The sequence below is a fragment of the Cydia fagiglandana genome, chromosome 19 (genome assembly GCF_963556715.1).
Source record: "Cydia fagiglandana chromosome 19, ilCydFagi1.1, whole genome shotgun sequence".
In the NCBI taxonomy this organism is placed as follows: Eukaryota; Metazoa; Arthropoda; class Insecta; order Lepidoptera; family Tortricidae; genus Cydia; species Cydia fagiglandana.
Window position 1 is genome coordinate 11240318 of NC_085950.1, and position 27866 is coordinate 11268183.

At 36.9% G+C, this 27866-nt stretch overlaps 1 protein-coding gene across 1 annotated transcript; it reads left to right on the forward strand.

Annotated features, from left to right (window-relative positions):
- Positions 1–488: 488 nt before the first annotated feature.
- Positions 489–27866, forward strand: LOC134673764 (CCAAT/enhancer-binding protein-like). The gene is made up of 2 exons (XM_063531785.1): positions 489–1531; positions 27674–27866. The coding sequence occupies exon 1, from the start codon at positions 689–691 to the stop codon at positions 1523–1525; it is 837 nt and encodes a 278-aa protein (XP_063387855.1). The 5' UTR covers positions 489–688; the 3' UTR covers positions 1526–1531; positions 27674–27866.

The window sequence follows — 27866 nt, forward strand, 5'->3', positions numbered from 1 at the left end:
TTTTTTACTAGGTGAATTAAGCAAGAACCCCCTCTCAGGTAAAGGCCTCAAAAGCCAAAAGACATGTAAGTATCTAAAATATGTGTCTAAAAATTCTTTGTCAACGTAATTTAGGTCTAATCTATAATTCAATTTCAAATAATTTAATTTGCATGCATAGTCAAGATTTTTTGGGAAGTACCTATTACTTATTTTCTTTTAGACAGCCACAAAAATAGGTTTTGATGGGATAAAAAGGTATTACTTACTTTAAAGTTTTTAAAAGCATAAAAAAATTCACATCATGTTAAATAACATTTTTGACCCTGAACGTAGCGAAAGAATCTAAAAATAAAAATAAACCGAAAAAAATATCGGTAACAAAACTTCGTAAACAAGCTTTCATGAAACAATAACGAAACGAAGTTCGTAGCGCCGAAGTCCGTAATCGCAGTAAAAGTACAGTGGAACTCGAGTGCTTCCTTCCGGGGCGGCCGGCCGGCGCGCGCGCTGCGCCAGTCCGCGCCTCGCCGCCGTCGCGTCCGCACGCGCCCTTTCTGTCCGCTCCGCACAAATACACGCGATCAGTGCCAGCGAAGACTCGGATACCAACCACGGTGCATGTGATTAAGTGACGGCTTCCCAGTGCTTTGAAGTGGAGGCTCGGGCCGCCGGCGCCGCTGGGCCCGCTTGCGGCCCGGGCGGTGGGATGGACTCCCCACAGATGTACGATGCGACCGGCGCGCCGCCGCCGCCACCGCAACCCGATCTCAAGAAGGTCGGAGATGACAAGCGCGCGCCCTTCCCGCCCCCGGACCTGGACGAGCTCAATGGCCAGGAGATCAGTCTGGACCTGCAGCACCTCATCGAGGACCAGTTCCGGGGAGAGGAGACCATGGCGCTCTTCCAGGAGATCCTGCCGGGCGGCCGCTCTCCTCAGCCGCGACACTTCACACGGACCACTCTGGCTTACATGCCGCAGCCGGTACACTCGGGAGCATCATACGCGCCCGTGCCGGCTACCGCGGCGCACGAACAACAGCCACCCATAAAGGAGGAACCGCCTGAGCCACATGATTTTAGGCGAAACGTCAGTTGCGCTCAATATACAGGCCAGTACAACCCCCAGCCGCCCGTAGGCGTCAGCGGTCCATATGGTGGAGGATTTACCTCCTTACCGCCGCTCGGAGCACCGCTCCTGCCTCCCCTACTCAAACACAAACCGACCCCATCGAGACGCACCTCCGGAAAATCCGTAGACAAAGGCACAGATGAATACAGAAGGAGACGTGAGCGCAACAACATAGCTGTCAGAAAATCTCGCGAGAAAGCTAAAGTGCGCTCTAGAGAGGTAGAAGAGAAGGTGAAGACCCTGTTGAGAGAGAAAGACGCGCTGCTGAAGCGGTTGGAGGCGGTGTCTGGGGAACTGAGTTTACATAAACAAATGTATGTGCATCTGATCAACTTGAATCACCCGGAGATCACGGAGCTGTGCCGCAGCATGCTGCAGCTCGGGGCGCCGCACGCGCCCGACCACACGCTCTGACCATAGGTGAGTGTGTGTTGCGTTGTCAACTTGTTACAGAAAGTTGTGTTTGTGTGGGTGCCCTCGTTTCAGTGTGAGCGCGGAAAGTCGTAAATCACATGGTGAATAGAAAAAAGGGTTTTTTTATGGATGAGTTACGTAATATACTTATTGCATTTGAATGTGTGCAGTGTTTGTATCGATTGGATCTGTTTTGCTGTGTTTGGAGTGATTAAGAGGTTCCAAATTAGTGAGAATTCTAATGACCCTAATGAGGAGTTTTTCGGAAATCGCCATCAGCGCAATGATTAAGTCTGTGTTATTAGGAGGCGTAATGGAAACATTACATTAATGATTTAGCTTTCTTTTTAGTCATCGGCTCACGTGTGAGATTTGTTGTAATAGTTGGCGCGAGAAAATAGTTATTCAACGATTATGAATCGAAGCACGTGCTTTTCAATAATAATGTCACGTGTGAGTTAACTAAAACATTAAGTACTTGCTGCAACCAGAGAAACTAAATCAAATCTACTCAGAACAAATAACTCTGATAATTGAACTGAAATTAGAGTAAAAGTAAACCGCTCTTAAACTCAAGCTATAGCTTAAGTTAGATGAAACTCATTTGCCAAACGTCAATGTCAAAATTGGGTTTTGCAATTTTGTAAATAATAATCAAAAACTTTGGAAAAATAATTTTCACGAAGTTCTTCTTCATTGTAACTTATTATATCCATGGTTCTGCCCGTTTTAGGTCGATGTGAAAACGTGAATGTATGTGAATATAAATGTATAATATCTGAAAAAGTGAAAATTCACATCAAAAACTACAATAAACTTTAAGGAAATCTTGTACTCCAATCGCAATGCTTTAAAGATACTATCAAATTTCCCAAACACCGCCAACGTGACCAGAGACACGTTTTATCCAAACCGCAAATGTACACCATAAATGTATTACTATAGAATCCAAAATTGAATACAGCATGAACAAGGATTATGGTAACCAAATGTACTGTCGCTTTCTAAATACAAAAATGGTAGGACCTGATGTGATTGGGGTTTTAAAGAGACACTCATATGTAAAATTTTGGAAGAAAACACGTGTCGAACTGTTGAAACAGGATTTAAACATTGGTTTAAGGATGTGATGCAAGAGTGGTTCCTTGGGGGAGGTTTATATTCATATCTAAAGAATTTCCGTTGATTAAGATTTAGCGTAGTTCATCTTACACTTTCATCTTCGGCTTTCTTTCAGTGAGGTTTTCTTTTTTTATTAAGGCTTTCCCCTCTTGTAGGATTTGGCAGGAGGGATTTCACCAATGACGACGTTTCACGACATACCACGCACAATAAGAATGTTCGATGTAAATGTAAGAATTTGGTTTTAGCTAGCTTTTGTCGGTATTTACATGTCAACTTGGGCTCATAAAATATGCATTGCAAATATGCATTTCTAAGATTGGCATGTGAATGAACGATTGATTATCGAAAATATATAAAATTTGTTTTCCAATAAGAAAATTTGGTTCACCAACTGCGAAAATGCTGTTATAAACGTAGAGAAATGTAGATGTAAAATCACAAATTGCAATTGGGTCAATGAGTACATCCTGCAAAGTATGCAGTTTGCAAGTGTAACGAAATGCTAACAATTATCGCAAATTCTGCCGCGCTAAACATATTGACCGTATCTGCTTTCCAAAACTCATTCAATTTAGCATCTTGTTCCCATTGTCGAAGGTATTTGATTGGGTTTTCAGTTGAAAATACGGCATATTTGCTGCGGCATGCAATTTTTTTATCAATTTATTTTTTGTTTGCTATTATTCAGTAACTGTCTAATCGGTTAAGTGCATTTTGACGTTTTTGGGATGAGATTTATGATAGCGTCGGAAATAAATAAATTATGAGACAAAGAAAGTAAATTAATGTAATAAAAAAGAAAGAAAAAAGAAACAAAAAGACAGGAAATTAAGAGTAATATTTTTAAAAGTACCCTGTCTAACAAAAAAATGCATATAAAGATGTATGATTTTGTAAGTTCATTATTTTTTACTGTTTAACTACATACGTTTAACTAACGAGTTCACAGTATTTATTCAATCGAAATGAATAATTATTATACAGTAGATTACAGCTTATTAGTCACCAATCTTTATAATCGTAGCTATATTATTTTCTCCTGCTCTAAAACTTCGTCTGTATCACACTTTAAGCAAGTTCTTTCATCCGTTTTAATCTTATCTTTATAGGTATCCAATTTACTATCGTGATTTACAACTCTACAAGGAGTAACATTTTTATTTATTTTTGTATTACAATGTGAGTCTATATTTTTGTAAAGTTTATTTACGAGGACCGATATTTTGGAATATTACAGAAAACAAATCAAGAACTTGTTATAAAAACACTAGACCATCATATTTTTCAAAATTTCTGCGTTCTTTGTACATACACTGGCTGAGTGACACGAAAACAATTTGGGGCTCGGACAAAAAAAACGCTACCCCATTTTGCACCCACTTCTAGGGTGGTTAGATCATATCTGGCAACTTTCTCCTCAGTCCATGGTCCAATGTATGATTTTAAATTCTTATCTGATTATAAAATATGCCTACCTACTCTATTTTGCCCGGACCTATGTCAACAAAAAAATGACCAGTGACATGCAATATTCAACAAGTCACATGAAATTCGGTCAACGGTTACATTCGCGATTATAACTCTTCCGAAACGAGAATTCAGTATTCAAATTCGTTTGTGCAAAACGTTGTCTGCTTGCAACTTTCGTTTTCACTGGTCACCTTTGCTCTTTGATAATCGACTCTATGTGGCCTGCTCTAGGTCCCCTTTTGCATGCAATTGCCAAAATTTTCGCTTGCCGCGTCCTACTTTTATGGCTTCCGACATTGTAACTTGTTGGTTTTAATTTTAACTAGGTATTTTACGTATGGACGAAACAATAGTGGTATCACAACGGTATTCTCGTGTCGAACTTGGAGTTTTGTTTTTAACCGTTAAAACCATATTGTGTACAAGTTACAGAATCAGTTTCGTTTCACTACGATAGGCAGCAGCAAAACGAATAAATGGGTTCTGAGTTGAAATCGTATCTCGTTATTTTATTTCATTTCTATCATCTCTGCTTTTTAAGTTTCACTTCTATTTAGTTTTACTTATTTCCTATCTTCTTCTATTACTTATTTATCATTAACTTGTTCAAGTATTTAGTACCACCTTTTCTTTATCATCTAGTTAAATAATATTAGGTACAGCGAAAGTGGGAATACCTAACTTACTTCTGACGTCACAATCCATCATATCCGTGTGCTACATCGATCGAGTGCTAAGTAATTTTGAGTTAGACAAGTTACGACCAGTTCTGTTTTTACTTTGATTTCTACTCTCACTTTTGAGATGACTAATAATTGTTTAGAGCGTGAAGTGATCCGATTTAATTTTTGGTTCACTTTGTACCTTGTCACAACAATCATTAATATGGTCAAGCAAATCTTGTCAGTAGAAAAAGGCGCGGAATTAAAATTTTCTATGAGAAGCTATCCGTTCGCGCCTACATTTTTCAAATTTGCCACCTTTTTCTACTGACAAGATCTGCTTGACCAAGTATATTAGAGTCACCAGAGATTTGTATGGTCGTCATTATGATGAGATACTATGCGGTCCATAGTTCAAATTGTTTTACTGTAGAAGGATTAAAGAAACACTGCGTAAATATTATAAAGTACATACTTATAGCTTTTTTCTGACAAGGTATAGACTGAATGACTTACCTACAATGATTACACGCAAAGAATACATATAATGATCACCAAAACCGGCCTACTTAAATACTTCAAATAAAATTATCATAATGCGAAAGAACGGAAACAGATAGGCATATACCTACTAAACCGATGTGATGACGCCAGTGAAAACCAAGAACAAACTGACGCAGCATTTTATATAATAATACAAATTAAACACATGAATGGGCGAAGTGAATTCACAAATGCAAATGTAATCATTATCATAATCAAACAAGGACATAAATACTCCTACAATCATGAATCACCTTAAGATTACATCCATCGCCAGTATGCTAAGACCTTTGCGACCATAAACAGTGCTTCTTGAAATATATCTCGTTATAATGGTGAGCTAATGAAAATAAATCAACTTTGCCCAAAATAACTTGACTCCCGTAATGTATTACGTACAGTCTAGACAACAGATCTTGATTTACTGGTAGTATACGCCCAAAATAGCCTGACCTCTGAGCTCTTTGCAGCGACATTAATATGGGTTTCTTAATGTGCTGGTGCTTGGTGTGGTTTGTACGCCCCCATCTAGCTTTCACTTTTTTCGTTAATATGCCTTTTGTGTTTTGGACGACTTTATGCCACACTGTTTTGGGTTTAGAAAATAGTGTGTTTATTTCGATCGTTAACCGTTTTTAAAGCTACCTACTCGTATATTTACACAATTTTTTCTAGACAAATATACATAAAAAACAACAGCGCATACATGTTCGGACCGGTTTGTTGACCATAAATCATAAAATAAATTAATGCTTTTTGACAAAAACGCTATACAAATAAGTAAGGTCATACTGATTTTAAAATACGAGTCTAATTACAGCTTGGCAAAAAAGAGTCGAAATTAAAAGGTGGCATCACTGTAGTGTCGTCCCGTTTTCTTATATATATTGGTTTGAAAGGGACGACACTACAGTGTTGCCACTTTTTAATTTCTACTCTTTTTTGGCAAGCTGTAATCTCCTTTTGATTAACTTGTTTCACCGATCGGAAGTACGATGCGCAAGTGCACGCACCGTGACATAAGGCGACACACATAGCGATTGCGCCACTCGTTCTGCTCGCTGGAACGGCTAATTGTTAACACGCTTTAGCCAATCAATCGATTACTTAAGAATTCTCGAACGAATGAAGCTTCGGCGGCTGTGTATGTTGGTTTGTAGGCCACGAACTTGACGGATTTTTTTTTTGGAATCGCAATCATCAATTTTTTTTTTATTAAAATCCCCGAGCGACAATTGAGTTATACGTGGGATGAAATGATAGTAATCAGCCAGGTACAAGCTAGACTCAGGCACTGAGGTTACCGTAACAACACACAAATACATTCCTTTTGCAAAACTCGTAACTTAACTTCGTAGCCACTGTAGCAGACAGGATAGATGGCGCTTTCTGGGAGTACTGGAGTAGCCTACATGTTTATAAAAGCTAAATAAAGTACATAACATAGTTAGTCACTAACATAGATTAAGATTAATAATAATAAGCTACTAATATATTATGGAAATTTAATTTCTGAAATAAATAATTATTGAATTTATTTTAATTTTAAACTGCAATAAAATATATAACACAAACAGGAACAACAAACACTTGTTTTGCGGATTTATTATTTGCAATTTTTGGCAACTTATTGCATGAACATTCCCTGGAGTTTTGGAAAGTAGGGAAATCGGTGTCGTCAGAACTTTTGTCGTTTTAAACGTTTGTAACTATTTCGGGTTCATAGGTTCATGGACATTTAGTTTTTAAGTTACCTATAAGTACCTTTTTAAACGATATCAAAACTTTATTCATACATCCGTTGTCTAAAATATGCGAGTGTCAGAAATTTTATCCGACACGTTGGTTTGTTGGTTGGTTTTGATATTTGATTGAAATTTAACGATTGGCAATATAAAAAAAATAACGATTGGTAAATTTAAAAAATCTAAATATAAATTTAACGATTGGCAAATTTATCGCATTATGACATTATAAAACGTAACGATGAAATAGGGACACAGCCGTTTTGTGAATTTGATAAACTGGCGGAAGAACTGATATAACGGTACCGTAGCCTTGTGACATACAAATTGTAATTTAATTAGTCGTTTTAATTGTTAAAAGATAGGCCGTTAAAATGAAAGTTGCACATGTAACTTTTGATTTAAAAGACCTGACGTAAAATAAAACAGTAGGTAAATCTTCGACTTAAAATACGAGACTGACGGCCCGATTCGAATTTTAAGATACGTCAATTAACGGATCTAGAAACGATATGGATTAGATATCATTCATTCATTCATTTCAGCCTATATACGTCCCACTGCTGAGCACAGGTCTCCTCTCATGCGCGAGAGGGCTTGGGCTATAGTCCCCACGCTAGCCCAATGCGGATTGGGGACTTCACATACACCTTTGAATTTCTTCGCAGATGTATGCAGGTTTCCTCACGATGTTTTCATTCACCGAAAAGCTAGTGGTAAATATCAAATGATATTTCGTACATAAGTTCCGAAAAACTCATTGGTACGAGCCGGGATTTGAACCCGCGACCTCCGGATTGAAAGTCGGGCGTCATATCCACTCGGCCACCACTGCTTAGATTAGATATGTCAGTGTCAAATGTGACGTTTCTTCAAACAAAAACTTCAACTTTTGACACTGACACATCTAATCCATATCATTTCTAGATCTATTAATTGACGTACCTATATTAAAGTTCGAATAGGGCAGTGATTCGTTTTAATATATTTTTCTCAAACATGCAATGAAATATTGATGTTATGTTCCTTATAATAGGCTGCGAAGTATGACGTTTCAGGTGCGGCTAGGACAAAAGGTCGTTAATGGAATTTCATACACATCTTGCAGGCCTAGGCCGGCAAAGTCCTCTTTTTTAATTTTCATTTCACAGATATTTGTGACACAGCATCGTGGCATTCATCCATTAAAAAAACTAGAGGCAGTATTTGCTTTATGGTTCGTAATGGCACTCTGCCACTACGCCTATAAAAAAAAAACAAAAAACAATGTTTGCTATAATTTGCAGTTTTATTTGTATAAAATCAACATGAACTTAATAAATAATACATTCTATAATTTTATAATTTTAAATTATAAATTTAACTACACAAATAAAAACATTTAAAATATTTCATCTAAACGTTAGCGGTAAAAAGGTCTACTCAAACACGCGTAGTTATATTTTTTAAATTGTTATGGAGGTAAAGTTGAAAAATATTCATTCTGTTTTATTGGATTTATGGTGCGTTGTTGATTTTTTGACTTTAATATGAGTTCCGACGAAATAATGAAATTAATATTAATTGTAATCGTAGGTGTTGGAATTGGCAGCGTAAGCAGAATTGATTTTAAATAACTTGCTGCCTCTGCCGCCAAGTCAAAGAGGAAGTATGTATATGGTTGCTTATGGCAATGTTATTATTTGAGAAACTAAGAAAAATGGCTTACAGTTTATTAGAAACAGTTTTGTGGCATATTTTAAACGAATGTAACTACAAATTCGTCAACACTGTGGAAATTATACTTATTTACTCCATGCATAAAGCAACGATGTATGTGAAACATGATATCAACATGAAAGACTATGTAAACTTATGTGACGAAAACGACAGTCAGACGGATACAAGGCGAAAAAATCAAAGATACATGAAAATATACGGGTAGTAATAATACACGACTCGTGTAAAACATACGCGTGATAATGATATAGGTACGTGTTGGTTATATTTTGGGTGTAGTTTACTTTTAGTTTTTTCTATAAATAAAACTTGGGTTTCGTGAATTTTATTTTATTTATTTCATTGCATGTTTGAGAAAAGCACTATACATACCTCGGCGGGAAATGGGGTTGCCCGCGCTCAGACCTATCCGGCCTCGCTTCGCTCGGCCGTCTATATGTCTTCGGCCGGCAACCCCTTTCGTCCCGGCCTCTGTAGTAATGTACTATAATACGTCAGTGTCTCACAGAAGTTTTGTTCTTAAAATGTATATACATTTTTTTATTTGTTCCATAGTTAAGTCAGGGGTGCGAAGCTCCTGACTTCGGCCTAACTCGGCTCCGCTCGGCTCAGCATTGCTCCGAGCAATTTTTAGGGTTGGCACCACTTGACTTCCTTTTGCGTGCACGACCACAGATAAGATAATCACTTAAATTTTGACAACCCTAAATAGCCGAAAGGGATAGTGCCATATATTAGAAAGGGATAGTATGATTTGACCCTGAACCGCTGTCAAACTTCGGTTTTGTAGGAAGCTTCCTTTCTGTACGGTAGTACTATTATTTATTCTGTGGTTAAGTTAAACAGTACGGTAGGTTCTTGTCCGACAAAAAAATTTAAAAAAATATTGAGGGCGCCACTTCGTACGTAACTGTCACATGTTTTACGTAAAATGCTTAACCATGGCAACAATTTAGTATGGAATTTTTTTAGTTCCATTTTTTTTAATTTCACTTTCACGCGAACGTTTATGTCAGTGCCAAACGTGGGAGAGTTAGACCAAGAAAAGTCTCCTGCGATTTTGATAGCATACGCAGTGCAAGTGTTATTTATACATCAAAATTTCATAGAAGTTTGACGTTTAAAATAGGATATTGTATTATTTACAAATTATGAAATGAAAGACGTTAAAATGATTGGTGCACAATTCATATTTTGATGGATTCATATTTTCTTCTTCGACATGTTATTTAGGAGTGCGCCAAAGCAAAGTTAACATAAAATTGCGACTTAGTATATTGGAAGTATGAAAATAATTTCATGTTTATGGTAACATTCCATTTCTAACCGCAGCTGCATTACAGGTACTGAACGCGTCGCTGTCATTGTCAATTTCCATAGTAAAATGAACAGTAGTGCAGCTGTCGTTGGAAATGGACTGTCACCTTAATGCAGAATCGCCAATAGGAAGAAACCGTAATGGCATCGTCTAATACCGTAAAAGTGTAAAACTTTGCCCTTTAACAAAACTTTGCCCACCACGTCACAGTTCAGTAAAAGCGAAATGACTTAAAAATTGTTACAGATACTATTCCCGAGGAAACTGTGTCTGTAACTACTTTTAAGATATTTCTGAAGAAAGTGTATCTGTAACTATTTTTAAGTTATTTCTGAAGAATGTACCTAAAGAAGGTGTATCTGTAAATACTATTAAGTTATTTCGCTTTTACGAACTGTGACGCGGTGGGCAAAGTTTTGTTAAAGGGCAAAGTTTTATATTTTTCCGGTAATCATAAAAATGCATTATAAAGAACAATTTTGCCTACGGTAATCCATAATCTTTTCTTGTAATCCTAAAAGGAGTATATTCACTTATTCAGTTCACAGATGACAAGTCGTTGAATCTAACTTTTATTACGTCGAGCCTTTTGCCAAAAAAAACCGCCCCTCTTACGTTATCTTATTTTAAAAATACATAGAATATTTCCAACGGAACTGTTACTGTAGGAGCCAAAGTAGGATCAGTGTTGCCAACTCGGATTTTGAAAAAATGCTAGACTAATGTCTAGATTATGCCAAAGTTTTTAGAAATATGCTACAAAAAATGCTAAAATGTCAACTTGAACTTAGATACTTAAAAGATATACATTTTTCAAATTTGATGCCTTTTTCTACTGACAAGATCTGCTTGACCAACTTTATTATATAGTCCGTCGACGTCCATCCGCTACAAAAGTCAAAATTCATATGAAAATATGAACCACATAAGGCGATGGCGCATATTGCTGCTGCCAAGTTGGTCCAAATGTGGCTTAGACTAAATTATGCTAAAAAATATGCCAGATGCTAAATGGAAAATTTTGGTGCCAAAGCAAGTGAAAATATGCCAGATCTGGCATCAATTATGCCAAGTTGGCAACACTGAGTAGGATGTTATTTTGGTTGCCCAAACTCTAATCACGTTGGAGGGCGTCGGTCGCTTGCGAAATGCTGAAAAGAATTTTCGAGAGTTTGTTCACTTCATTCATTTCAACTTTTCCACGTGGTCGGGTCACATGCCGAATAATACGTGAAATTGTTCGTAATTGTAATAAAGCGATGAAAATGAAAGTTTGCGCTCTATTTTTAGCTTGGAATATATATACTTACAAGTCTTATAACAATAGCAGGCGTATTGTGGAAGGCTTTATACACGTAATAAAATAACTGTCACTTTTTAACACCGCGGGATAGAATGCGACGTATACCGACAAGAACGACCATTATAAACATAGAGTCAGACCGTAAAAAGTCTGCAGCGATTTTGATAGCCCACGCAGTGCAAGTGTCATTTTAAACGTCAAACTTCTATGAAATTATGACGTATAAATAACACTTATGCTGCGTGGGCTATCAAATCCGCTTCAGACTTTTGTTGGTGCGACTATAGACGTAGACATTTATTCATAATAGTTTTAAATATTACATGTCAGACATTATTCAGTTCTTATATAACATTAAAATTTATTAAAATATTATTATTAATCCTATTAGTATATACTTGCTGGAATAGCCTTAAGTTGTATTTGTGTATAAAAATGTCTGTCGAATTTTGCGGGGCAGTGAAAAAGTAACACATGCATAAGATTAAGATAATAATATCTGTTCGAAACACGAAGACACACGCACATTTAATGTCTTAGTTGACGCACACAAACATAATGACAGATAGATTGGTCATAGCAATCCGGCGCGGGAACGCTGCCTGCGTGATGGGCACCCTACCAAGCGCAAAATTTTGATAGGTATATTTAATTTTTTTAGATTTAGTTATTTTATTGTAATTAATTTTAGTTTTATATTCATTTTACAGCACATATTTTATAGTGTTTGTACCCATGGTACCTATACGATTTTTCACGTTGTGCAAGGTTTTTGACAGAGAGATAAGTTACTGAAAGCTTAACCAGTTAGACCATAGATTCTAAGATTTTTAGCGAAAAGTAGTACTGGGCTATAACCGCGAAAATCGAAGTTCGCAAATTGCGGGCATTTTTCCCTGTCACTCTAATTAGTATTTAGAGTAAAAGACAAAGATCCCGGAATTTGCGAAAAACGGTTTTCGCGGTAGCCCCTCTGCAGATAAATCACGTATTATATATTCATGCCAAGTTTCATGTAGTTTTATTTAAATTGAGAGCGTAATTTCGATTGTATGGGAGCCGCTTTTTCATAGCGGGGTCGTGTGACTATTAACTTATTTATTATTGGAGCGCCAGTATTACTAGCTTCTGAGTGGATGATGATGATTAATAATAACATCCCTATATCCTTCTCCAGGCCTTAAACTATCTCCATACCACATATCATCTAAATCGGTTCAGCGGTTTAATCGTGAACAGGTAAGAAACAGTTACTTTCGATATAATATTAGTAGGAGTATGAATAAGTAGGGATTTGACATCACTTGCACTACTTGCAGTAATCTTACTTCTGTACAAGTACAGATTTACAATGTTAAATATTTATTTGATATTTTTTAATTAGGTACTTGGTTTTGTTTGACACATGATGACATATCGGATTCCTTTGTTTGACATAATTATTGAAAGCCATAATGTAATGATTGTCAGATTATCATTAGTCATAATTCATAGATAGGTTAGGTTAGATTTGTTTTATTGCAATTCTGAAAAGTTACGCGTTTCTGAGAAAAACCAAATTATGACTTACGAAAATTCGGACAAACAATACATTATGACTTAAAACTTTATGGGAAACAATAGAGACCCGATGACATATCATCATCATCATCATCATCTCAGCCATAGGACGTCCACTGCTGAACATAGGCCTCCCCCTTACATACACATTGACATATATGTACATTGGTGCAAAAGAGATAAGTACGCGGCGACTTACGAGCGATGTAATCCTAAAGTTCGCTATTATGAGATAATGGTCCACCTCAGAATCGCGTAGAATTCGCGTCTCAAGGCCGCGTAGCGCGTAGATCGCTACGCCGTAGCGCCGACGACAGGTTCTCGATTCGCGACTTTGCATGTTCTACGAATCTTGAGATCTTTCTCGAAGACTCGGGAAAAGTATCTAGTAGTTTTCAGTCAACTTAAATTATTCTAAAATACTTTCGATTTTTATAGTGACGTTAGGAAGAGTGAAAGAAACTTTACAATCTCAATTTCATCTCATCTTGACATCGTACGTACAGTCAAAGAATTTAATTTCCGACCCATTTCGTACTTTGTCACAGTGACAATCAATATGAAAGCCGCTAGAGACCTCATACGGTTGTCACTGTGACAAAGTACAAAATGGGTAGTAAATTAAATTCTTTGACTGTACATCTTTAAGTGCTGGTGGCCTAGCGGTAAGATCGTGCGGCTTGCAATCCGGAGGTCGCGGGTGCAAACCCTGGCTCGTACCAGTGAGTTTTTCGAAACTTATGTACGAAATATCATTTGATATTTACCAGTCGCTTTTCGGTGAAGGAAAACATCGTGAAGAAACAGGACTAATCCCAATAAGGCCTAGTTTACCCTCTGGGTTGGAAGGTCAGATGGCAGTCGCTTTCGTAAAAACACTAGTTTTTAGTAGGCACTATTACACTATTTTAATACATACTACATACCAAAGTAGTTTGTGTTACAAGGAATCAAAATAAAATTTTAATAATTTATAAAAAAAGGAATCAAAATGATATATTTCCGTCAAGGGAGTACATTGAATGCTGAATGAAGCGATGGATTCTTCAATAGAATCCCGAACGTAATGAGGGATTTAAAGTAGAATTCCGGTAATGAGGGATTCAAGTGTTAACGCCCAAGACGAAATAATTTTGATAGAGTGTGACACATACTGCTTTTCACATCAACTATGAGGAAAATAAAAAAATCTTAGTTTTGACACAATCACGACGACACTACGATGTTGCTTTTTTTTAATTTCTACTCTTTTTTGCCAGGGTGTAGTTATATATGTCGTTGAAGAGAAAAGGGCCACTTTGATCCCTCGTAGCAGGGAAGAAAAATCCATTTTCTCATTAGGTGATGCGTGAAAAAATTTATTATTTTGTTGCTACTCAATATGAACAAAAAAGGTGCAAAGGTTCAAAGGTGTATGTGAAGTCCCCAATCCGCATTGGGCTAGCGTGAGGACTATAGCCCAAGCCCTCTCGTGCATAGAGGAGGCCTGTGCTCAGCAGTGGGACGTATAAAGGCTGAAAACATGTGCTTCACCATGTTTCGACATAGTCCACGACGCAACCGTGAAATAAGGTAAACAACCAACGTTCCTCGAACTTTGAGTTTGCGAGGCTTCCCCGCGGACTGTCGTGCACTTCACGTTGGCCGCGACGCGTCACGTTGGCCTGGCGTGCACGTTTTTTGTTAACTTTTGGTTTTGAAAATTTTTAAACATCGTACTTATACGTCATTACTATGTATATGCTGCCTCCGAGAGAATAGGACAAGAAGAAGGATGATGTTCGGCATGCCATTTTAGTTAGGCCGCTTGCACCATCCTTCTACCCCAGGGTTTAGTGGTTAAACCGTTAACCAGTGTCAAATTGTACTGGTAACCATGGTAACTCCAGGTTTAACCGGTTAACCCCGGGTTAGTGGAATGGTGCAAATGGCGCTTAAAGTTTCAACTCTTGTCCTATAGGCTGCCGGTCTACTGAAGCGGAGACGAGAATTACTTTACTTTACTTTACGGTGGGGAACAATTAAAATGTGAGACTGTGACAAGGACAAACAATAATAGCTCTTTCGCTGCTACACCTATTAAAAGACACATAAGACTATCCTGTTCGATCACTTTCCCCCCACCTTTCATGCCAGATCCAGTTATACAGTATGTGTCTGACCATCGGGCTTTAATTCCAGGGCTTGATTTTACTCGCTAATCTGAGCTACATTTACTATGGGACCAACCATAAAATCGGGGAATAATTTATGGCTGTTCCATAGAAAACGTCGACATCTGATCAGCCAAAATGTATGAAAAAGTAACATTTTTTTTGGGATTTCGGGGTTGGTGCCATATTAAAAGTAGCTCAGTTTAGCGAGTAGAATCGAGCCCTGGATTTAAAGCCCCATGGTCAGTAAGACCCTGTATAACTACTAGATTCATGGATAAAAGGAACTCCAAAATGGGTGCCACAACGCTGGTTTCCAGAGCAACCGTAAAATGAAACCTTACAACTAAACTCGGACTAATTATAAAATATATTTTATTTATAAAATATAATTATATTACAAAATGAAATGTAAATAGATACAGAAATTTACAAACTTATAACTAGGTAAATATAAAAATTAAGGGTATTACATGCTATTAGGCCATAGGTACCCACGCTGCTGGCGTTTCCCCTTTGCACGGCTAGCGAAATACGCTGGATTAAAAATACATTTTTATAAATTCCATGGCTGAAAGTCCGATTCAACACATTGCTTCACGTTAAAAAAGATAAAGAAATAGCGAACACTCCATACTTATTTAGGGCAACAGATAACAGTGACACACATGCGCTATCGATGCGTAGACAAACAAACAAACATATATCTGATTAGTATCGAGACGAATTTTAGGCTACCGTTGCATAATCCGTGGCAAGGACGGTGCGCTTACCCTTTTAGCAATACCGGCTCCGACACGTCGGAAGGGAGGAGCCCAAGTAGTTCAGTCATTATAGATTTTGACCTGTGAATAATCAGTTCTTGGATTTTTTTTCGTAGGTCCCTCGGGGGGGGTCACTGGGAGTGTAAATTCAAAAAGTAGACTGAATCAGGCTCCTGTGTATATTCGAAAAACGGTTTTTCTTGAATAACTCGGCCATTTTTGATTTTACAGTAAAACCGTGAGGACAAAAATTGTAGGTAATTTGATTCTCTACAAGTCTGGTCCTCCCAATTTTTCTTCTAGGATCGATATTATGGAAATTAAATTTGAAAAACAGCGACAAATTCAAAATATTTTCATCATCTCGTTTAGTCCTCTTCATTTATGCCGTAAAGTTGAAAATAAACGAGATGAAAGTTCACAAGTTCCAATAAATGTGTTAGTAGTAACGAAATATTTTGTTACTGTTATGCAAACATTTATTTCAGTTCATATATTAAGTACGGTTCTACCATTTTCAACCGTTTTTAGGGTTCCGTACCCAAAGGGTAAAACGGGACCCTATTACTAAGACTTCGCTGTCCGTCCGTCCGTCCGTCTGTCCGTCTGTCTGTCACCAGGCTGTATCTCACGAACCGTGATAGCTAGACAGTTGAAATTTTCACAGATGATGTATTTTTGTTGCCGCTATAACAACAAATACTAAAAACAGAATAAAATAAAGATTTAAGTGGGGCTCCCATACAGCAAACGTGATATTTGACCAAAGTTAAGCAACGTCGGGCGTGGTCAGTACTTGGATGGGTGACCGTTTTCTTTTTGCATTTTTTCCCGTTTTTTTTTGCTTTATGGTACGGAACCCTTCGTGCGCGAGTCCGACTTGCACTTGCCCGGTTTTTGGTAACATAACCTTACTGGTAGCGCTATAAATCCACCTTTTTAAAAAATACACGCCGTAGTTACGGTTAGTTACCAGTTATCTCAGTGGGAGAGTGTGAGAGTATATTCCCTGTTTCCGACGCACTCAAGATAAAATTCTTTAGATAACTGGCGACTTGTTTTTCATGTTGCTGAAGTTGTTATAACTTTTTCAGCGGCGTTTTCTGCTTTGATTTAACCACGTGTTTATGTTTGAATATACCTATTGATGTTTAGTAGTTTTTCCCTAGTGTGTTAATTGTCAATGCTTATTTTAGAGTAATCTACATATTAGGGTACAGTACAAACTAAAATTAAAAAACTGAACTAATTAAAATTAAAATAAATCTAAAAAAGGCCCCCGCGGTATCGTGCCAAAGATGCTGGCAGCATTCCCTTACTGAATGGCAATACTGATGCGCTGCGAGAGAAAGCTGCCAGCTCTCTGGTCACCGGTGGTATCGACCAGCTTTAGAGTTAGATCAAGATTGGACGCCTCGGCCCAGGGTCGGCCCGGTTTAGCGTAAGTCTTCCTTTAAGCCCCTGAACCGGTTTAGAAATGCTTGGTGCTTTCTATAGAAAACGAAGCGCCTGTAGCTCCGGCCCGGCCCCTGCCGGGTCTAGCATGAGTCAGCCTTACTGTAGCAGAGATAGGTATTGCGTGTGAGTGAGCGTTGTTTATTTACTCATGCAGTTTATCTAATTCTATTTTTACGGCCGTGAATCAGCTTCGCAATGAAGGGACTCTTTTGTTTATCATTGTTATGATGAGAATCAATACTTTTTATAAAATTTACAATATAATTATTAAGGTTCCATAGTCAACAAGGCATTTTGAGGGTAATTTGATGACTGAAGAATAATATTTAAAAGGATCGGCAACGCGTACGTGACTCAGTTGGAGTTGCGAGCGTTCATAGGCTACGGTGATCGCTTACCACCCAGTCGCTAGCAAATGTGTCATTGTCAAACTCGTGGTAAGGATATTTATCTTTAATTTGGTTTGATGTTATAACTCCTAACCTTTTCCTAGGTAAATAGTGGAAGGAATGTTTGACAAAATTGTCAACCATATGATATGACGAAACTATAAACATCTTAGTACCATGATTCCCTAGTACTCAACAAGTAGGAGCGCATTTTCTGTGCTCTTAGTATCTTTATATAAACTCCTCAAGACACACCATAGATATACATATACTCGTACGTACAAATACATAGAGTCGCACCGAACAAAGTCTGCAGCGGATTTGATAGCCCACGCAGTGTAAGTGTTATGTATACGTCATAATTTCATAGAAGTTTGACGTTTAAAATGACACTTGCACTACGTGGGCTATCAAAATCGCTGCAGACTTTTTACGGTCGGACTATAATGCTGGCTTATACCAACATATATGTGTGTGTACTTGTGTAGTGTGGTTATCTCACATGTTTTCATGCCCGCATATATTCATGTACAGGTACCAGGATATCAGAACAAGATAGCGTTGTGATTGAGCACAGAGACTTACTGCTGGTGGTTATGTAGTTTTATACTAGGCGTGCATAAAATTGAACGAATATTGAATTTTAGAGGACTATTATCTATGTATACCTCATCAACGTAGGAGGATAGAAGATACTACTGTTAGGCCGGTTACGTGTAGTATTCGATGCGTAAACGTAAAACGTGCTTTGCGCAATATATTTATTTTTAAATACCAGGAGTTCAGAATATACAAGTATGACATGCCAGACAACTACATGCAACTGTAGGCTAGAGGACGTTACACAGATCATATTGGTATAGCCACCATCAGATGTATCGGAGCAGCCAAGGCGCTCACAAATATCTGAACACGCCTCTATTGATGGCGACTGTACTATATAATTAAAATCTGAAGCAAACTGTGCTTGACTTAGAGCTGTCATAGCTTAATTTTATATTCATAGTTAAGCCTAAGAGAAATTGCTGTATCTCAGGTGCAACTTATATCAAAACTATTAGAAGTACCTATTGGAACTAAATGCCCATAGGTACATAATTATTAATTATATTACTTGCTATTATTGCATATATTAATTATACGAAGCATATTGTGTCTCACTGGCAAAAGTCTCACCACTCTTCCATTCGTCCCGGATTTATGCCACATCTGGCCTTTCAAAATAGAGTTTTCCCACCGTCAATAAGATCTGCCGGATCCCCGGTTTGACTCCAGTTTCTCAGTCCCGGTTTGGTTTGGTCTTTGTGTTTTGATTATATAAACAAAAGTAACATTAACAATAGTCTGGTAAAGCAGTAGTCAGTAGGGAAAGGTGACATATTATGAAAAAGGTCGAGTTCCATACAAATTTTGAATTTCTGGCCTTTTTGTACTGACACATTGGTTTGCCAGACTACAATTAATAATTAAGGAAAGGTTTCAAATTCAAGAACAAAAATCATTTTTTTTAAACATACGGATACGTCTGCGGGTGATATTACATATTTTATATTAAAAGCAAAAATTGAAAAATTACGCTTCCGAAAACAATACAAAAAGCAAACATAAATGCGTGTGTAATACGTGGAAGCGTAATTTTTAAAATATATAAAATCAATAACAAGAGATACTATTCACAGGTTAGCTTCGAATAAAGCAGGGAAGACACGCATTACGTTTATCTCACACAGCGCAGCGCCGGCGCACTTTCACTCAGTGAACTACCGGGGGCGTGGCCGCGCGCCCTACATTCGTTACGTCACGATGTACGAAGCAATGTCACGACGCGATGCGTTTTTACGCCGCGACTTACGCGCGATTATTTTTGTACGCAGACAATTGTTGACGTTTTTAAGCGTTGCTATTTCATAGGTTTGTAGGTAGGTTTTGTAGGTTCATTTATTATGGTGATTTCTTAACTTCATGGTTTGAGTTCATTCTGTTAAACCTGCCAGTTGACATGTCTATAAATTTTAATGATTTTTCACATATTTCATGATTTTCACTTAGTAAGTAATAGAGTTAGACCAAGAAAGTCTGCAGCGATTTTGATAGCCCACGCAGTGCAAGTGTTATTTACACGTCATAATTTCATAGAAGTTTGACGTTTGACGACGAAAATCACTGCACACTTTTCTAGGTATGACTCTATTAACAAATTGGTTTATTACTTACTTCATATTGTTATAATACTGTAGTTTATAGTAGTAATTGAATTATTCTGTATTTAATAATTATCAATTCAATCATTTCAATGTATTATGACGGGAAAGTACATAATCCTGTTACTGTCGGATAATAGTACGCACAAAATAATTATCTTATCTCCCTATGAATGTACAAAAGGTGACAGATAAAAAGAACCAATAAAATTTCAGCAAATACAACTAAACCGATAAGGATAATATCATTTTGGACCGAGTTCATATCGCTCTCTATATATAGCCTAGTGTTTATTTTTAGCATGCCTAAAATATATTTGCGTTTGTATCTATTACATCATGATAACAACTAGGTGCCTATTTATAAATTGTTGCGACAACAATAATAAATAGTGGGTATGAGTAGCTTTCTTAAATTTTATTTTAACTTTATTTTTTATTACGAAGCGGTGGTGGCCGAGTGGATATGACGCCCGACTTTTAATCCGGAGGTCGCGGGTTCTAATTCTGGCTCGTACCAATGAGGTTTTCGGAACTTATGTACGAAATATCATTTGATATTTACCACTCTAGCTTTTCGGTGAAGGAAAACATCGTGAGGAAACCTGCATACATCTGCGAAGAAATTCAAAAGTGTATGTGAAGTCCCCAATCCGCATTGGGCTAGCGTGGGGACTACAGCCCAAGCCCTCTCGCGCATGAGAGGAGGCCTGTGCCCAGCAGTGGGACGTATATAGGCTGAATTATTATTATTATTTATTTATCTTAAAACGGTAGGTAATCAGAATCACTACACCTTATAAAACAAAGTCTATCGCCGCGTCTGTCTGTGTGTTTGTATGTTCACGATAAACTCAAAAACGATGCTATAGATTTTCATGCGGTTTTTACTTATCAATAGACTGATTCTTAATTAAGGTTTAGGTGCATAATTTGTTTAGGTTTACCCGTGCGAAGCATCTAGCCGCCCAGAGACCTATAAAAAGGTCTCCTGTTCCATTCTAATTTGAACTTTGTGTTGACGAAATCAAAGTTTCATTTTGCTTGGCAAGGTTTGACGAATGCCGCGGCTAGAGGTTAATTAGAAACTTATTTTTTTTATTTTAATTTTGTTTTTTGCGTAAATTGCAAAAACTACATAACGCACATTATAGATAAGTAGTGATATAAACAAATCATATGCCGTCGACCCTTCTTATACTTAGTTAAAAGTAAAGCTTTCATAATTTATCATTACTTATATATTTATATATATTAGATAACAAACAATATCTTCCTGTCTTCCTGTTAACAGTAAGCATTATAAACGGACCCAAACTTCAACCAATACAACAGTATCTTTCTTTTGACATACATTCTCATTCATGAAAACAACTTATCGGCATTTCGTCATATTCGTTACGTCATACCGCCTCCGATCATTCATGACTCGAGGATGCATTGACATTACGGTGCGCGTACGCACTTCGACATTATGTTCAACTTTTGTTAGTTAGTCATAACGAGTTATGTCGAATCGACAAACCTATAGCTAAACCTACCTACGTACAGTCAGCCAAGACAACTCTGCATAACATTTGTAACAAAGTGTGGCAATCCCATCGTTCAATTTTCTATGAATATTTTTAACGTTTATAATGACACCCTCACTTTGTTCAATTCAAGTTAGCTTAGGCAAAGAGAATAGATAGTAAAGAGGGCTATTGCCAAAGTAAATTTTGTAGTCACGGTATATTTACTGCCATCTATCGACACAAGATTAAAACTGAAAATAAAATTTAAAATGTATAAATTAATCAAAATATGTTTACGGATAAATGATTTTTAATTTTTATTGTTCTATACTGACCCATGTTCTTTCACTGATATGTGTTAAAATTGTTACATATCAAACGGTGTCGTCAACGCCATCTAGCCGAGAATAGGCCAAAGGTATGTGCGCCATCTATTCGAGAATTATTTTTTCTTGATTTCCGAGGCACGTTTTTTTCTTAGACTTTATGTATCTTATACGGAGTTATATTATCTCTGGCTTAGGCGGACACTAATTAATAGTATTGTTAGTGCCGTATTCGTAGTAACAAAAAAAAAATGCATGAAGAAATTCTGCATTGATCCCTACTTTTACGAACGCCTGTGCATAAGGGGGTTGGAGGAGGGGGGGTTATATCACTTTCTGACAAAAAACAATGGCGGTTATGCGATATGATGCAGATAAATTAACTGATTTTAATTTAAATTAGTTGTTTTAGTAGTACAATTAATTAAGTCGTTTCCAGTAGTTTTTATGTTTCATTCACCAACTTAATTGTCAGTTTTAGGAAGTTCATATCCGGTATTTAGAATCAATTTGGTTTTTTTTTTATCCTTTTCATAATTAGATAATTGTTTATTAATCGTTCATGCATTATATCAAGACATATTTAATTATTCATGCATTAAGCATTACACATTAATCACATTATAATAATTAATGTGTTGTATGAAGTAGGTGACTAATTTAATTAAGTATATCAATTAGTCAACCTTGCATTAATCCATATCTAATATTTAATTTGTCTTTGGTTTTTATTTGTAGTTTCTTTGTATTGTATTTTTTTTGTAGTTTCACAGTGCCTTGGTTTTACTGTAATGCTGTGGTACTTATTTGACTAATAAATAAATATCTACTTAAAAAACAACATCACTCATAAAAACTTTTTTTATCAAGTATTTTATTAAAAAATATATATTAAAGGAAATATTCATCGCTCCAGGGAAATTCGATCTTGCGACCTTTCGGATCACCGGTTCGGATGCTCTTAACCAACTGAGCTACCGAAGTTTACCAGAAGCGTTCGAATCTTTACATTCTTTTTTGTTTACACGCTTTAGGGAGGCGTATAGCGACATCTACCGTAAAACTGTTCAATTTTACCGGCACCATTCCATTTCTACAATTTATCCTATAAAATTAACAGCCAAGCAAAACTAAAGGAATACACAATACTTAACATGACAAACGACCATGTTCTAATTTCTATAAAAAAAACTAATTATTCTCACGCATTCCAAGGTCATAGAACTCGCGCACTCTGTACGCGCATCGAAAAAAAAATCACACAGCTGGTTCATCGACCCCCGAAACCGGCCGTTGCACTCGGATCTGATGCACTTTGATAGCGCCGCGCGATAAGCTTAGAGGATGAAAGAAAGCGTGCGACAGAATGGCCGAGTTGAAAGAAAGAATGGAACGCAACGCAGCTCGGCAAGGCTTTTGCACTTCAAAAACTGATAGCAAAGTTGCATTTTATTCACATGTGAGGCAAAGTAATCAGCAAATTTTGAGTTGTTTTCTTATGTTTGCTGGTAGAATTGACTTTTAAATGATGATTTTGGATGATAAATATTTAATAACATTCATTTGGATTTGATTTGGTTCGATTTTGTTTGATATTTTCATTTAATATTTTATGTGTGGTGAAAAATTTTGTGTTTCACTCGGGGGCAAATTTTGTTTAACCCTCGTGCCTTGAAACCCTCGCAACGCTCAAGATTCCATTCTTCGAACCACTCGCTACGCTCGTGGTTCAATTTTGGAATCTTTCGCTTGCTCTTGCTTTAGTACGTATAGTGTGTGAAGCAATTTCCGTCTGTAGAAAAAAAGCGGTTAAAAATGTAGGTGCGAAGCGTAATCGTCCCAAAGAACAATTTAATTTTGCACATTTTTCTACTGTCATACTTGCTTGACCGGCTATAAGTATATGACATCTATTTCAGTTTATATTTTTAACTGACTTCGAAAAAACATTATTGGCAGTGTAAAGGTTAGGGAATGCAAATCGGTTATTTTTTGTATGGAAATAATCGGTTATTAACCGAAACCGCGGTTATTTCCATACAAAAAATAACCGATTTGCATTCCCTAGTAAGGGTTTGTTACCCGATTACACTGCCAAACATGAATTAATTTTGACGATACTTTATTGTTTAATTAGGTGTTACTTTAGAGGTGGTACAAATTAATTCAACACTATTCTAATATTTCTAATAAGAAGGCAACGAATATGTTTCTTGCGCAATACAATGAGTGATACTGGTTTCAGAAAATATGTAATATTGATCACTTCATTACCGATTGTGAAGATCTGATAAGCTTTTATAATTATATCCTTACAACTTTTAACACTTCAAACAAATAACAACGCAATGACAATACTTTTGAGAATCAAGCAGGTGTAACAAATGCAGTTGTAGCGAATTCATTTTCAAGAAATAAACAGGCAATACAGGAAATATGTCAAATCTAAGCACAGATTGATTCTACAACCCATTGACTTGATGTTATAAATGCTATAATAACTTTTATTTAAAAAAATCAAAAAATCTGCACAGTAATGCACAAATATGTATATAATGTGTGTATGTGTGAAGGCTGTAGGTGTAGACTATCTCCTCAAAATACCTTCTTTAGTCGCTGCAACTATCATCTGCAAAGATGCTGTGGCCAATGATGGAATAGAATATAATAGAATAGAAGATGCTTTATTCAAAAACGCTTAATTTAAACTTAACTAATAACAACAACACTGACTTGATTAGTTATAAAGCGTTTCTGAAATGGTCTCCACTCAGCATAATGCCAACAACCTTTGAGGTCCCCGACGCTGGTCTTCCGTGAAGACCCTTTCGAGAGAGCGCAACTATAAGCTATACAAATAAATACTACAGAGACAGAGATTACTACAGATACAGGTATAAAAATTAAATATAATTTTAGTTAAATTATTAAAACTATTGATCCATAATTAAACTGTAAAAACTATTGACCCGTACAGTAACAGTCATACTTGTAGGTACATATATTGTTTTACTTGATGATGATGTTAACAAAAGTATAAAATCCTTACAAACCTTAAAGTCTCTTGCTAGTTCCAAATGATTAACTGCCCGATTCGAATTTTAAGATACGTCGATTAACAGATCTAGAAAAGATATGGATTAGATGTGTCAGTGTCAAAAGTGACGATTTTGTTCGAACAAGAGGACGTCACATTTGACACTGACATATCTAATCCATATCGTTTCTAGATCTATTAACTGACGTAAGTATCTTAAAATTCGAATTGGGCCGTATGTTATTTTAACGTCATCTGCAGTGCAATTAGGGGTTAATGAACTCTAGCGTTAGAGATACATGCTCCCAGCTTCCGGGACTACCTGATATGAGAAGAGAGACATACTTTTGAATGTATACTTTTTTTATAATGTTTTAATAAACTTTCGATGGAATTTATTTGTTGCAAGCAAGTTTTGAGCCAGAAGTTAAGTTAAAATTTTAGACATCAATTTAAATTTAAGCAATTTTAGAGTAGTAGTGGGAAGGCAAAATTGCGGAATTTTCACATTGAAAAATTTCGGAAATTTCTCTTATTTTTGTATAGGAATTGAAATAATGAATATTCCGTTTCCAAAATTAAAGGTTCCTTTATTTTCCTATGAAGTTTCCCTAAAATTTCAGTGAACTTTACCAACTTATTGGAAACTTTTCGCAACTTGGACATTGGTATCCCTCATCCTCATCACGAGTTTTACGCCTTAACCGCTAGCGACGACTGCGTCAACTTAAACTGCAGTGCATCTCACTTGCAGCAGTCAGACGAAGAGATGCATTGTGAATTAGTTTTCGCAATATAGCGCTTCGTCAAAGTTATAATCAATATGAAAGCCGCTAGGGATCTCACATTATTGTCACTGTGACTAGATAATTTAGATATGACGTGGCACAGAAATCATATTTCTTAACCGTACTATCAGGCTGGTCTGCTTATGAAGACCGAAGGTGATTATGGAGAAAATTGTACTTCAAACTATCTCCATACCAACTTTTATCAATAGGTACCTATGGCTACAGACAGACCATACAGAGTTATAATCGCATTTATGATATTAGTATAATAGGCATTAGTATAGTAGAATATTGCTAATAATATGTCGTGAATGGTTTACGATTTAAAACCTTTTCTAATACACTTGCAAAGTATAATCCATCTTCCGTGACCTTCGGAAGATTTTTTACTATTTCTGCAACAGCATCAAAATCCAAGTCATCACCAAAATGTGTGTCAGTGGTCATTATTGACATTTCCCGCGCGCCACTTTCCATCAGTCAAGTTTAGCATTATGTAACTCAGTGGGACATTGGGTCTGTTGGTCTTGCATAAGTTTTGGAGTTGCATAAGTGTGAAAGTCGGTCGCGGCGCTTCCGCGGTTATGTAACCGGCACAGTTGCTGAGATTTTGGTGAGCGAATTTTATAGAATGGCCTGATTGGGAACTGGTGGAGAACGAGTGACTATGGCCTGGTGATCGCTTACGGCATCGTCTTAAGTGAACCAGTTTAGATGTCCAAAGTTTAGTAAATAGGCCTGCGGTCATCGAAGTGTGTCAGACCATCCAGTCAGAGAAATAAGTGCTCACTTCATAAATAGAAAAATCTCATTTATTATAATATAAACTATAAACTTTGGGCTTAGGATTTAAGTCCGCCTTTTGTACGATAAATATTCTTTTGTGCGATAAAGTTTAAATAAAATAAATAAGCTTAATAAATGTTTTAAGCAAGTTTACAAATTCTTGATAGTACCTTTCAGAGTCGGACCAAGAAAAGTCTGCAGCGGATTTGATAGCCCACACAGTGCAAGTGTCATTTATACGTCATAATTTCATAGAAGTTTGACGTCTAAAATAACACGTGCACTGCGTGGGCTATCAAATCCGCTGCAGACTTTTCATGGACTGACTCTACCTTTCTTAATTTTTGAGGAGAGCTGTTAAGTTTATGATGTCTATCTCTCGTCTCTTGTATCCTTATTCTACTGCAGGCCTTAAATACCGCGCCCTAATTGATAATTAACTGCGCCGCAGTAACTATTTAACTTCAAACACAAACCGGCAGGACCTTTCGAGCTGCAACCGGATGTCAAGACTCGGACCAATCTGACATTTGCAATGAACAAAGTGTGGTACTGCCATCATAGATATCTTTACAATACAATACAATACGTGACATAGCGTGATAAAACGGTGTCCGTCACTTTTTATCCCGCGGTGTTAAAAGTGGCAGTTATTTTATCACGTCGATTAAATTATCCATAATAAGCCTGCTGATGTCAGAAAACTTTGGCAATAACACTACTTGAAAAGCCTTTCTGTCCAACATATCCGATGTACCTGTTTAAAATCCGTACTCGATCAATTGTATAAATACCTACTTGTACGAGTTGTAGATATGGGGTTTCAAATACAGACACCAGAAATGTGCCTGTCGCACTTGTTGTGTCACGATTTTCTAAAATAGAATTCGGAATTTTAAAGCGAAGAAAGTGTATAACCACAAACGAAGGATATCAGACCCCTGTACTGTACGGAATTACGAATAGGCATTATGGTTGTTCTTTACTACGTGACAGCGTGATAAAATTATGTCCGTCACTCAATCCCGTGGTATTAAAATGTGACGGTTATTTTATCACGTGGATAAAGTCATCCATGATAAGCCTACTGAAATTAATGACGTAGATATTCATTCAATTTAGTTTAATATTTGTTTGAAAGGTGACCTTTTGAAAGTGATTTTAAAGTTCATAGGTATCTGTGTGATATTTAAGAAGCTATTTAGCCTTTCGAAGATTCCTTTGATATTTTTAAATTTTAGTTTTTTTTTGAATATTTTTAATTTTATTTTTCTTTTGTTACAGATCGAGGTGCCGGGAGCTCTGTGTGATATCGTGCATTAACTCTTTAAAGTGACCTACGTTAAGGGTAGTTAGCGAAATTATCATGTGATTTATATTGTTTACTGTACACGGATAGTTTAGTAGTAAGTCGATCCGCAGTCGATGCTGTGAAGGCTTGGGGGCGATAGACTACGCAGATAAATAAAAAAAAACC

Coding starts and splice junctions, on each gene's coding strand:
- LOC134673764 (XM_063531785.1), top strand. CDS start 689: ATGGACTCCCCACAGATGTACGATGCGACCGGCGCGCCGCCGCCGCCA.